Source organism: Danio aesculapii, chromosome 2 (assembly GCF_903798145.1).
Source record: "Danio aesculapii chromosome 2, fDanAes4.1, whole genome shotgun sequence".
Lineage (NCBI taxonomy): Eukaryota > Metazoa > Chordata > Actinopteri > Cypriniformes > Danionidae > Danio > Danio aesculapii.
The window spans coordinates 11202180-11216311 of NC_079436.1; the positions used below are offsets into that span (position 1 = coordinate 11202180).

Genomic DNA, 14132 nt, shown 5'->3' on the forward strand with positions numbered 1-14132 from the left:
AGAAGAACTGAATGCCATTTTCAGTGCATAACACCTAAACACATATCTAATCACATCTAGGCATGGGCCAATATAAGATTCTGAAGGTATGATAACCTTGCATAAAAATATCACGGTTTCACGGTAACACACTGAAAAAAATTAGTCATTGATGATTCCGTGGATTTTTTTACTTTAAGTGGTTGTAAACAATTTATTTGGGCTGAATTTAAACAAACAAATTAAGTTGAACATTATTAAATTTAATTTGTTTGTTTAAATTCAATACAAATAAATTGTTTGCAACAGTTTTGCATGCTTTTTCACAGTTTTTTCAGTGCACGGTATTGTGCTCACTGCTCTAAAATATATTCTTTTTAAATGTCTGGGTGAAAAAAAACTAAAACTTTTTCTCCTTTGAAAACAATGTATTTAATTTTTTGAAAGTTTTATAATATTTTGTAACAGTAAACATGTCAGGCTAAATAATTAAAATGTATCACTGACTTCTGCTGTCTTCATTTGTTTTAAACATAGATTTCTTTACAATTTAAAAAGACATCTTAGGATATCTTTTCTGCTGGAGATACTGTTGTCCTAAAAAACAAAAAAAGTGAATAAAAAATCTTACACATACCTTAGGAACGGTACACAAAATTTTGGCGGTTTTAAAACCTTGACTTTTCCAAACCGTGTATACCTTGAAAACAATTATCATCTCATGCCTATGCCATGTCACATTGCTGAAGTATTTAATGCAAAAACATAGCCCAGACCAAATATTGAGTGCTTTACATGTTCATAGTGTTTAGTAGTCTAACATTCTGTTAAAAATTCTTTTTTTATTGGCCTAAGTAGGCCCACATGAAATCTGTGCGCACAGAAATCCGCAGATTTTTAGTCCATCGAGTATATTTACTTGTGTAAATGTGTGTAAATTTATACTTATTCATTCATTCATTTTCTTTTCGGCTTAATCCCTTTATTAATCTGGGGTCACCACAACGGAATGAACCAGCAACTTATCCAGCATATGTTTTATGCAGAGGATGCCCTTCCAGCTGCAACCCATCACTGGGAAAAATGTATATTTATGCAATTTCAATTTCAGTAATATTATTGACTAATATGAAAGTGTTCATTTAATTTATTTACAATACAGCTTGTAAAGTGATATTTTCTATTTTGTCTTTTAGTAGATATATTATATGAGAGACTTGCTTTGTTTAGAAGGTCATGATTCGCACTCAGTAAATAATTGCTTTGTATCATTTTTATTTTACATTCTTCAGGTGATACAAAACACAGATGTTTCGGCACAATACCTGGATTTTGAAGATGTAATGATACAAATAATGAGATGAAAATGTATTTTTCTTATGTTTTAGACATAAATGTTTTGCAATGATGTAGACATGAATAAGTGAATGATGATAATTGATATGCTATTTTCCTGTGAAATAGTGTTTTTGAAGGTAAATAGTTCTTGTGTGGTTAATTATGGTATATTGAAATGAAAATGAGATTGTTTTTAATTATCGAGTGGCCGTATAACTAATGACGTAATGTGATTGACTGTGGGACAAAAGGGTGAAGTGAGATTTGTGTCACACACTGAGGAAGGCATTGAGCCGAAACGTCTGTGTTTCGTATCACCTGAAGAATGTAAAATAAAAACCATACAAAGCAATAATTTAATGAACGCGAATCATGACTTCCTGAATAATATTATTGACAAGATTAATGCACAAAAAAAGGTTTTTAAAACTGAGAGCGCGCAGGGCAAACATCATTACTAGTCTTTGTTTACCAAATAAGTGGATCTAGATAGATTCACATTGTAAACATTTAATAAAAGCTAAAAAGCTACAATTTTAATTACAAAACTCCCAAAATAATTCCAAAATAATTCCATAATTCCAATAATTCCGCATATTTTTTACAAAATTTTTCACAAAAATAGCAAAAATGTCTGCAGATTCTGTCTGGCCCTAGCCATAAGTAATATTCAAATTTTCGGAGATACTGAATTGTAGGGTCTTACTCACTGTAAGCCAAAATCATCAAAATTAAAACAATTAAACACTTGAAATATATCATTCTGTGTGTAGAAAGTCTATATAATATATGGGTTTCACTTTTAGAATTGAATTAATGAAATGAATTAACTTTTCAATGACATTCTAATTGATTACAATTATTTTTCCTTAAATGCTTGTCATTTTAGCAACTTTCCTACCACCAAGCTCTGGAAGAGCATGACCATTTATATTTGATTATGTGGTGAAGTTATTGAAAAAGTTGTCTGTCTGTCTCTGTGATTGCAGGTTGTTCTCTGGTCTGAACATCATCACAGAGTTAACTCATCCCGCTAACATGAGATTCATGCAGTTCAGCACAAAGGACTGTCATTCCCTGGCATTCTCCAAACTGGCAAAGGTGAGGAGGCATTCTTTTTTCCCCTTTTCATTTTTAGTGATAAATAGTCTTTATTCAAATCTTTGTCTTCTTCTTCATGGAACAGAAAGAAAGAGAAAAAGGCTCAAACCTGTCCTTCATATTTCACCTTCCGTTTGCTGCTGGTAGGGTTTTCAGCATTAGCATGCTAGACACACTCCTCTACCAGGTAACGCACTGCATACACACATTAATAGTGCTGCCTGTCAACATCAGATCATTTCTGAATGAGTGTTTAAGAAGCATAGAAAAGTAATATCTTTGTTGATAAACTGTAGAACAGTGACCTGGAGGTCTATCTTCCTGCATAGTTCAGCTCCAACCTGATCCAACACACCTGAACTAATTAATTAGGACCTGAAGAGCACTTGATAATAACAAGCAGGTGTGTTTGACATGGGGAGTAGGGTGAAGCTGCAGGCCCAGAGGGTAAAGTCTAGATCGGATACGCGGCCGGCCGGAAGTGCGATATGCACATTAATATAGAAGCATTTTTTATGACACTGTATAACAATAATTAATATTTTTTACAGTACTGTGACATTTGGGTTTAGGGTTGAGGTGGAGGTAGGCGTTAAAAAATACAATTTATTGGGAAATTTTATAGATAACATAAATAATACTCGGTACAACTACAGTTTTTACATTACTGTGACGGTTGGGTTTAGGGTTAGGGTGGGGTAGACATTAATTAAATACAATAAATAGGACATTTAATCAATATAATAAATAAATCACATTAACTTCCGGCCGCAACCTTATCCGATCTACCAACAACTGGCCCGGAGACCCAGCTGGTTGTTGTTGGATCGGATATGATTGCGGCTGGAAGTTAACAAGAATTATTTATATTATTTATAAAATTTCCCATTTATTGTATTTTATTAACGTCTACCCCCACCCAGACTCTAAACCCAACCCTCACAGTAACATAAAAACAGTAGTTGTACCGAGTATTATTTATGCTATCTATTAAATTTCCCAATAATTTGTATTTTTTTAACGCCTACTCCCACCCCAACCCTAAACCCAACTGTCACAGTACTGTAAAAATATTAATTATTGTTATACAGTGTCATAAAAAATGCTGCTACACTAATGTGCATATTGCACTTCCGGCCGGCCGCATATCCGATCTAGACTTTACCGACCCAACTGCACGCTCAGACCTGCACTTCCAGACCTGTTGTTTTCTCAGACAGTTCCACCTGCTGTTCGGTTGGGTGAAGTGGCATGTACGGAGACCCATCTGCTTGCTCACACCAGCACTTTTTAGAAAGTGGCAACATCGGACACATGAGTAAGGTTATTGATTTTATTTTCGGTTATTGTACCATTCTGGGACAATTTTCTAGCAATGTTTTCTGGCAAAATAAAAAAAAACTTTAAAGTAAAAATGTTAAAATAAAATGTGTAATATATAAGGCATGTTAATTGTAACATACTTTAGAGCTATGTAGGTCTACTTTACGTATTATTGTATGATCTATCTGAAACTGCTACCACAGACAATAACAGTAACACAATAACAACATCAACAATTGTTAATAAGTTCTGTAATAATTACAAATAAGATCTATGGAAATCAAAATATCAGTTAATCTTCATCGATTTTACAATATGAGCTCCCTTAGGTCAAAGCAAAAATAATTTTCTTGTGACTTGTGTATTTTTTTTCCCAGATGGATTTTACAATTCGAAAATTCTCTGTCAACGCTTATACAGTGCAAGAATGCTGCAGATAATTCCACAGTTTTTTGCTCGAGAAATGTAATGTAATGTGTATTTAGATAGCACATTTATTGTGTATGGCCGTACACCCAAAGTGCTTTACAGTCATGAGGGGGGTCTCTCTACACCACCACCAGTGTGCAGCATCTGCATGCGATGGCAGCCACAGGACAACAGTGCAGTGTGCTCACCACACACCAGCTATGGGGGCAATTTGGCCAATTCGGTGGATGGGGATGGTTGGGAGGCCATGATGGGTAAGGGCCGATGGAAGGAAATTGGCCAGGACACCGGGGTTACACTCCTACTCTTTACGAGGGATTTTTTATTGACCACAGAGAGTCAAAACCTCGGTTTAGCGTCTCACTCAAAAGACAGCACCCACTGACAGAATAGTGTCCCCTTTACTTTACTGGGGCATAAACTGCAGTTAAAGTCGACAAATTAAAAATGAAACACCCAAAATTACATGAAACTCTGGAGGAAATGCGGATAGGGTGGTGACGCAATGACATTGATTGAATTATGTGTTATAACATGTAAAACAGGTTCATGAAAGGAACATTCAAAAAGCAACGCATGTAAACGCCTTAATATTATTATTGTCTTAATTAGATTAAGGCAAATAATTCGATTACTGATGTCCATGTAAAGTCAGTGAGTAACCAGTCTTGGGCTGCAGGGTGATATGGCTGTGGCAAAATGAAACATTTCCCCAACAAGAATGTAAAGTATTTATTTTATTTGATGTTATTTTCTACAAAATAAATAATTATTAATCCAATTATTATTGTTCACCATTTTTCTCTGCATTGTTTACAACTCAATGACTTGTAGAACCTCATGAAAAAGTACACAAAAATAAAGTTTGTTGTGAGAAAATTATTCAGAGTACTATAGTTTATTGTATGTGAAGAGATAATATTCATTCCCTCAACTCAATACTAAACAGTGTAATAAATCCGTAATGATTAAAAAACAATAAATGACTGAAAATATTCAAGTAACTGAGCAATATCTTTTTACAAATACAATTAATAAAAATACAACAGAATACATGCATTAAACCATAATCTAGTATGTTTAATATTTTATATAGTAATGTATTTAATCATAGCATAATATTTTATTTATTAGAAAAATAGTGTAAGTTACAATTTATAATCAGTTGAATTCAGGTTAGGCGATCTTTCAAACAGCAGGTGGCACTGTCTGTGAAAACGAGAAAGCCGGGCCTGCAGCTTCATAATGTTGAGGGAAATGGGTTGCAACTGAAATCTACAGGAAGGTAGATTTCTACTTGGAAAAATGTACTTGAAATTTGTTTGTGCAAATTGTTACGCAGATTTTTTTTAAAGTAAATCTTGAGGTTTTTTTTTCAGAGCAGTAACTTTTATTTCACAGATAACAGAATATAGTAATTTAATAAGCTTAACAAATAGGACCAGTGATCTTGTCCAAAGCAAACTTAAATTATACAAAGCTGAATTTTAATTCCATCTTGTTAGCTCACTTCAATAGCAGATCAAATAATATTTAAAAAGGAGATCAGTAGGCAGATAGTAGGCGTTCTTTTGTGGCTGTTTGAATGCATTTGATCATATGAGCTTCTATATTATGAAATGTATCAGGGTGTCCGCGGGGTCTTAAAACATATTAAAAGTTGATAAATCAATGTTGAGAAATTTAAGGCAAGAAATTTAAAGTGTTAAAAAGTTTTAGCAAAGTATTAAATTTGATATAATTTTTGATTATGCAATGTAAGTTTGTATGCTAAAGTTTGCCTGAATTAAATCTGCGAATATCAGGAAGCTGTGTAGTTTATGAAATCAGTAAAATCCTGCTAGATTTGACATCCTGCTGCTTTGTTTATTGCAGTAACCAAGCCAACACCATTATTTCTGCAGCTCTATAGGTGGCAGCCTGCTGAATTAGCTGGATTTAATAGATTTTATTCAGTATATGAATAATGTTTTAGTTTTGAATTAGTTTCTTACATTAATATTTAGTACTGGAAGTTAAAATCTCGCCAGTGTTTCAGTTGAAACCTAAAGTGGTTTTAAGGTCTTAAAATGTATCGAAAGACTCTTTAAAAAGGTCTTAAAAAGTATTGAATTCTCTGATTACTGAATATACTCTGTGTATTCATCACAATCCACTTGTGATCAAATTGACAAAAACACATCTTAACACCAGGAGTAAATAAGGCCTCAGAAGTTGCCTGACATAGGTTTAAAAAGATCTTACTAACTCTGAGTATGTTTTTGTTTGTGACTACATGTTCCTTCTTCCAAATTTGACCATAATTGTACTAAAAGACTTGGTTTTCTATTGTTGCAGAGCTTTGTTAAGGATTATATGATAACAATCACCAGGCTCCTGCTGGGGCTGGAAACTACACCACAGTCTGGTTTCTTGTGTGCTGTAAGTATCACTTTTAGCACATTTGCTCTTTAATAATACCCAGAAAACAATTCTGTGTTTAATAGATGTCTAATAGCCATCTAAACATATACAGCTTGGCTAAAACAAGGCTAAACTTGGGCTGTCTGTGAAAATCTAATAGACATGTTAGAATAGCCCAAAACTAGTATAGTCGTCAAATAGACAGATTAGACAGACTGTATATGTGTATTCATTTCTGTCTATTTGATGGCTAGTCTAGTTTTGGCCTATTCTTAGACATCTATTAGATTTTCAGACAGCCCAAATTTAGCCTTGATTTAACCAAGACGACTATGTTTAGGCGTCTATTAGACATCTTTTATAAACAAAAAATGCTTGCTGGGTAGCTTTGTGTTAATGATTTTATGCTCTTTCAGTGGACTTAAAATCTGAAATTATGTTTTTAGATGAGCATTACTGAGGAGGACTTATGCATTGAGACGTATGGCAGACTGTACCAAAGGCTTTCTTCCACTGTAGGAGACATTCCCATTGGCATCTACAGGAGCAAGTCTCAAACAGTTGAATCTCCTGAGGTAGCATTGTCCAGCTGAGATTGCTTTAACAACAGTTTTTATAAGTGTTCTGTGGACAAAACAAAACAGGCTATGTTTTTCTTTCGTCAAGACTCCACAATTCCAAATGTCAGACAAGGCATCGGTGTTTGATGAGGGCAGAGACCTAGATGAGCAACATCAGAGTCTTCACTGTGAATTACCAGACAGTCAACTGCAGACACAATCTCTGCGTCGGAGAAGCATGCAGTGGGCTTCCAGTCTCCTGGGGCCATGGCATGCTGAGCGTGAGGCAGACAGACTAAGCCAGCATCGGGGTGTCCTGCTTTCATGCTCTGAAAGACTGGAGGTCACGGAGCTGGTCAAGAAACGCATGAAAAACCTGGGTCTATCCACACTGGGATTCGGTGAGATTCAAGTCAAATCATGTTCAGCATAAACTCGGAAGACTCTATGAATTGTCTGAAATTCATTTATTCATCAATTATTTTGTTTGATTTTAAGAACTCTGGAAGCAGGCTTGACTGTTAATATTTTTCTTAACATTTACAGACATTAAATGGGTGGTCCACTACAATATCATATTTTAAACTTTAGTGGATGTGTAATGTAGCTGTGTGAACATAAACAACATCTCTGAATGTAATACACTAAAAGTTCAATGCAAAGGGAGACATTGGCTTTTACAGAGTTACCTTAGCAAAGCCTACAGCGAGCGAAGCTTGGGCACTACAAAAAAATACATCCAGGTTAATGAGATCATAAACGCTTCAGGTTATGTGCATTCACCATGTGCACACACCCTGCGCAGCTGCAGGGCATGACCAGAGGAGCTGTAATATTATTGCAGAGAAAGCTAAAATGCCGTCCAAGCGCTGCTCTTTCCACAGAGCTCATTCTGTTTCTGTATTTGGGCTTCCAAAGGACACGACATGAAATGAAGGGGTTCGTAGATGTATTAACTTGCGTGTGAAACACAATAGGCAGTCGGTCAGAACTGAGTGAGATGGTTTCTTAATTGAAGAGAGGCACTCAGGATATTTAGATATGAATTACGTTTACTTAAGGACTTGGTATACAAATGGAACATATGTGTGGTTTCTGAAACAGATAACAATAAACAATAATCAATACAGATGTTTCACAATAAACATTAATAACTGAACAGTACACAACTCAAGTATAATAAGTAATAATGGCCCAGTCGATAATGAGCGCAATATTCTGAGTGTCCACAAGAGGGCGCCACAGGCACATGAATGCTTCGTGACTGCAGGGTCTTTGTCTGGGCATGTTCAACGTGAATGATCACCGCATGTAGCCAATTATAGTCATGTAACGCGCACATACATGATAAACTACAAATATACACTAGTAGCATGCTGAAATATGTACACATGAACATAAGACTACAACTTGTACTTAAACACTTGATAATTCCCGAGTTTAAGCAGGTAATACAAGCAGTATGGTGCTAACAAGCTGCTACAGGTAGTATGAGGACAACAGCTGATCTTCTGTCGCTAATAACTTTATAACCAGTGATCACTTACTTTTAATACACGCACACTGTAACACAGTATACCACCAGTGCCTGTTATGTCCCTTTTTGCCGAGTGAGGTAGCAGGTGTGTTATCCAGCGTTATCTCTCGTGTGTACTGTCACTCTCAACTAGTTCTTTGCTCAGCCCACCTCGATGATGCTGCGTTGCATTGTGCACACTGATTGGTTGTCATCCGGGGCTTATACATCAGCGGTCCTTTTGCACAGCCGCCCCCGAATTCAGAACTGAATTCGCTCATCTGACAAAAGTTCCATGACTTGTACTAATCATCCTCAGGTAGAGCTGGAAGCTGTATAAGTCGGGCTACAATACGGGTGTAAGTCTTGCCCTTAACCTCCACGTTAGCAGTCCGCACTCGACCATCTGCACCTGGGAACACTTTTGTGATTCTGCCCACTGGCCAAAAGGCACGAGGGAGTTGAGGGTCAACTATCATGACTACATCCCCGATTTCTAATGTCCTCTTTTCTGTTTTCCACTTCTGCCTTGCTTGAAGGTCAGGTAGGTAGTATTTCAGAAAGTGCCTCCAGAAGTGCTCTGCAAGTAGTTGGCTGTGACGCCACCGCCGTCGACTCAGGATATCCGAGTCCTCGTAGACGACTTGGGGAAGTGACACATCTCTGCGACCAATTAAGAAGCAGTACGGGGTAATTGGGTCGATATCAGCAACATCAGAGGAGGTATATCCTAAAGGCTTAGAGTTGAGGATACCTTCTACCTCAATCAGCACTGTCCTTAACACTTCCTCAGTAACTGTCTGGGCTCCAATTGTCACTCTAAGGGCTGCCTTGATCGAACGGATCTCCCTCTCCCAGCATCCACCAAAGTGAGGGGCACTTGGTGGGTTGTAGGTGAATTTGATTTGCCGATCAGCAAGATGGTTCTGTAGCTCACTTTGGAGAGCAGCAAAGGCCTCATTCAGTTCGCGTTCTCCTCCCTTAAAGTTAGTGCCTTGGTCACACAGTAACTCATGGGGGTTGCCTCTTCTGGCTATGAACCTTCGTAGGGCCATCAAGAAGGAGTCAGAGTCAATACTAGAGAGAAGATCAAGATGGACTGCCCTTGTGGTCATGCACTTGAAGACTATACCCCACCTCTTCTCATTACGTCGACCAATCTTAATAATGAAGGGGCCAAAACAGTCCATCCCAGTCGAGTAAAAGACAGGACGGAAGTATCTTTGTCTTGTAAGGGGTAGGTCCGCCATGAATGGGACTTCAGGGCGTCCTCTCCACTTCTTACACTCTGTACACTGGTGCTGGTGTCGACGGATGGCTTCACGACCTCTCAGTATCCAGTATGTCCTTCTGATTTCTGCAAACAACCGCTCCGTACCTGGATGATGCAGTCTATCATCATAATCTTTTATGATCAACACTGTGACTGGGTGCCGAGGATCAAGGACAACTGGGTGTATAGTATCCGCTTCCAATACCTCACAGTGACGTAGCCGGCCTCCCACTCTAATAAGTCCAGTAGCAGCATCAAGTTCTGGGGAAAGAGTGAGTAGTCTGCTCTTTGATGATACTGGCTTTCCAGACATCAATAGTCTCAGCTCTTCTGGAAAGGACTCAGCTTGTGCTTGAAGGAGAACTGCACGTTGAACATCCCTTTGGAGTTCAGCATTTGAGGTGTAGGCCGCCCCATGAAGCTCCTGTCCATAAGCATTCAGGCACTCTGTCAGGGTGTTGTAGTGCTGCAGCTTAACTGAAGGAGTAGTAGTGGTTACTAAAACAGAGAAGGATGACTGTCTCAGTTCAGAGTTCGGCACTTCTGCCGCTAGGTGAGGCTGTTCAGGCCAGCTCTCAGAAGGGAGCTTAAGGAAAGATGGTCCTTGACTCCACCTGCTTTCTTTAGAAAGGTGTTGGAGAGGTTTGCCTCTAGTGATGTCATCGGCCGGATTGTCTGATGATCTGACATAGCGCCAGACAGCGGATGCTGTCATCTCTTGGATCTCCGCTACTCTTGTCCCCACAAATACTTTGTAACGGCAGGAGCTAGATGTCAACCACGTGAGCACAGTGGTAGAGTCTGACCAGAGTGTAGTGGAGCAGATGGGGATTGTAAGCTCAGTGTTCAGGAGATGGGATAGCTGTGCTCCACTTAAAGCAGCACACAACTCTAGTCTTGGTATAGATTGTTGCTTTCGGGGGGCAACACGAGACCTGGCAGCAACAAAGGCAACTTCTACTTCTCCCTCCTTGTGCTCTATTCGCAGGTAGGCCACTGACCCATACGCCTGCTCTGAGGCATCACAGAAGATGTGGATCTCATATTTACAAGATGTGTGATCTGCCTCAAACAGAGAGTAGCACCTGGCTAAGGATATCTCCTCTAGTCCACTCAGCTCTTTCTCCCATTCATGCCATAAGGCAAGTACATTCTCTGGCAGCTGTGGGTCATCCCAGTCCCGTTTCTTGTCCCATAGACTCTGTACTAATATTTTAGCCCGGGTAGTGTATGGGATGATATATCCGAGAGGATCATATTGACTTGCCAGTACTCTGTATATGTAACGCATAGTCACTGGCGAGGAGCTCCTAGCTCTGTGTTTGTAATGCAGTGTGTCAGTTTGACAATGCCACTGCAGTCCAAGCGTGGACTCACGGACATCTTGTTGGTCTTGGCTGAGCCACAGTTCGCAGGTACTAGATCTGGATTCAGATGGGAGATGAGTAATCACAGATGGACAATTGCTAGCCCATTGTCGAAGCTCAAATCCTCCACTGGCTAGGAGAGCACAAAGTCTGTCAACAAGGTCTTTGGCCTCTTTAGCAGAATGAAGACTGTGGAGGCAATTGTCGACATAGAATGATTTCTCAATTACCTCTCTAAACTGATCTCCTGGCTGACTGTGATTTATAACGTGAGTCTGCAGGGCATATGTGGCACAGCAGGGACTGCACGTAGTGCCGAAAGGGAGTACCTGCCACTGGTACACATCAGGGGGTATATCAGGCTTTAAGTCTCGCCACAAGAATCGGAGCAAGGGCATGTCCCCAGGGAGCAGCCTGACTTGGTGAAACATACCACGAATGTCGCTACTTATAGCAACAGGGTGCTCTCGGAATCGGAGCAACACTGCCAACAGTGACGGACTTAGTGTAGGGCCTGGAAGGAGAAACTCATTAAGGCTGTGGTCTTCAAATTGAAAGGAGCAGTTGTAGACGACTCTGTTCTTATTATTGTGCTGCACCATATGGTGGGGGATGTACCAAGACTCTTTGGAGCAATCTGCTTCTCTTGGTTCTAGCTTAGCCACATAACCTGCTTCCTTCAATCTAGTAATCTCGGCCTGGTAGGCAGATGCTTGCTCTGGGTTTTTGAGCAGCCTCCTCTCAACACTCCTTAGCTGAGGGAGAACGGCTTCCTTAGGCATGTTCAAGCAAGGCATACTCTGCCTTCGAAGGAGCGGTGTGGCATACCGCATTGTGCCCTCTACTTCTACTCTCACAGTCCTTTCTTGCAACAGACTGATTGCTTCCTTGTCTAGCTTGGATCGGGTCACTATCTTGTTGTTGCGATAGGGAATCATATCCATTTGCCACAATCGCTCAACATGAGCAAACAAGTCTGTGTTAGGGAGTACAGAGGTAAAGAAGCACTGGTGTGTGCTGAGCTCACGACGAACCTCCTGTGTAGGACCTTGAAGAGTCCATCCCAAGCGAGTTTTAACTGCTGCTGGGCCCCCGGGTGGGCCTAGACGGACTGGTTCAACAGGCGTGAGGAGGTGTGGGTAATCTGACCCAATTAACAATACAGGCTGCACTTTATCTATCTGTTCCAATGGGAGACCGGCTAGATGTCTGTATTTCTTCTGTAAGAAAGCCACGGGATATGTGTGTTCAGCAAGGCTTAGTCGTTCAGCTGTAAATGCATGTTTAATGAGGTATTTCTTGTGGGGGTGAGACACTGGTGAAACGGTAAAGGAAACTGCTGTTCCATGAAGCACTTGCTGATCCTGTCTCACAGTGCGCAGTATGAGGTCCTCTGGCTGGCCCTTGAGTTTCAGCTGCTGAGCTGCGGCATGGAGTAGAATGGTCCTTTCTGACCCATCATCTAACACAGCAAATGTCTCCATTGATGCATCTCCATTTGCAATGATTACTTTACTCACTTTCAAGAGCACTCGTCGACTGCCAACTGAACGGTCTGCATATAACGTTCCCTTTGTGGTACTCACAAGACACGAGTTCTCTCTAGGTTCAGTCTCATCACTAGTACTGACAACTCTCTCATTCAGATCATGCAATACAGGTAGGTGTTTTCTGTTGCATGTCTTACATAGAGCCTTTAATGTGCATCTGGCTGCATGATGATTGCGGCCACACCGCCAGCACCTATTGTTTTTACGAATCCATGCCTCTTTCTGCTCTTTTGTTAGCTCTTTGAAGTTAAGACACCCATTGAGGAAGTGGCTGGAGTTGTCACAATAAGGACAGTAGACATGTGACTTCTCTCTATACTTAGTAGAGCTGGGCTTGGAATCGGAAGTAAACATTCGGCCTTCAGTAGGGGCAGTGGGCTTTCCAGCACCTAATAGGATATTTGTTGATCTCCCTGAAGACTTGTGTTCATGACGACCTTCTCTCCGCTTAAAAGGTAAGGGTGGGGCATACATAACTGCTTTGGCAGTGTCATCTTGTACTTGGAGCTCGTATTCTAACCAGTCAGCAAAGTGTAGAAGTGTAGGGACTGTGATCCTTAAGGGGTGGATATATCTCTTAAAACTGATTTGCAGCTCATGGGGAAGCTTGCTCTGGAGACGAGACACATGTGAGCCACAGTCCAATTCGGCAACTCCCTCTGGCCCCAATTGTTCCAACATGCTCACTAACGACCGCACTCGAAGGGCAAAGAGCTTGAAAGATTTAACATCCCCTGACTTAAGGTTGGGACTTTCCAGCACTTCTGCAATACTCCGCAGAACTAGCTTATGGGGCTGACCGTACATCTTAACCAGAGCGTGCATCGTGTCTGTGTAGGGTCTCACTGAGTTACAATAGGAGTCTGCCACTAGGAGAGCCTCTTCAAGCTCCAAATGATCCATCAGAATCTGATACTTAAAACGTTCACTCGCATCTGCTGGCAGAATGTTCTCCAGTGCCATACGTAGTCTGGAAAACTGTCTTGGGTCAGCTGCTGTCAAGCTGGGAATTGTAGGCTTAGGCCCTCGATAAATCTGCTCTTGTGTGTGCAGCATCTCCATCCTAGGCACCACCGCTGGGCATGAGACTGGGCTGAATTCTCTTTCTGTTTGAAGGTAACGGTATCTGGGACAAAGGGGGACATTTTCATAGTGTTCTGTTCCTGTAGGCTGGGCTGAGTATGTGTGTAACCTCTGAGAATGGGCATTATGAGCATCAACTGTATGTGACATCCTAGAAGATAAAGTCATGTCTCCCATTTGCTCCGTCAGCTGCTCATAACGGGCTGGTTG

The 14132-nt window shown here is 40.3% G+C and overlaps 1 protein-coding gene across 1 annotated transcript in view; it reads left to right on the forward strand.

Moving 5' to 3' along the window:
* The window catches only part of kcnt2 (potassium channel, subfamily T, member 2), a 62401-nt gene that overhangs the window by 44641 nt on the left and 3628 nt on the right, over positions 1-14132 (forward strand). The window contains exons 23-27 of the mRNA XM_056472757.1: positions 2307-2418; positions 2504-2605; positions 6508-6591; positions 7020-7148; positions 7240-7534. Of these exons, the coding sequence (XP_056328732.1) occupies positions 2307-2418; positions 2504-2605; positions 6508-6591; positions 7020-7148; positions 7240-7534 (722 nt within the window). The remainder of the gene's footprint in view (positions 1-2306; positions 2419-2503; positions 2606-6507; positions 6592-7019; positions 7149-7239; positions 7535-14132) is intronic.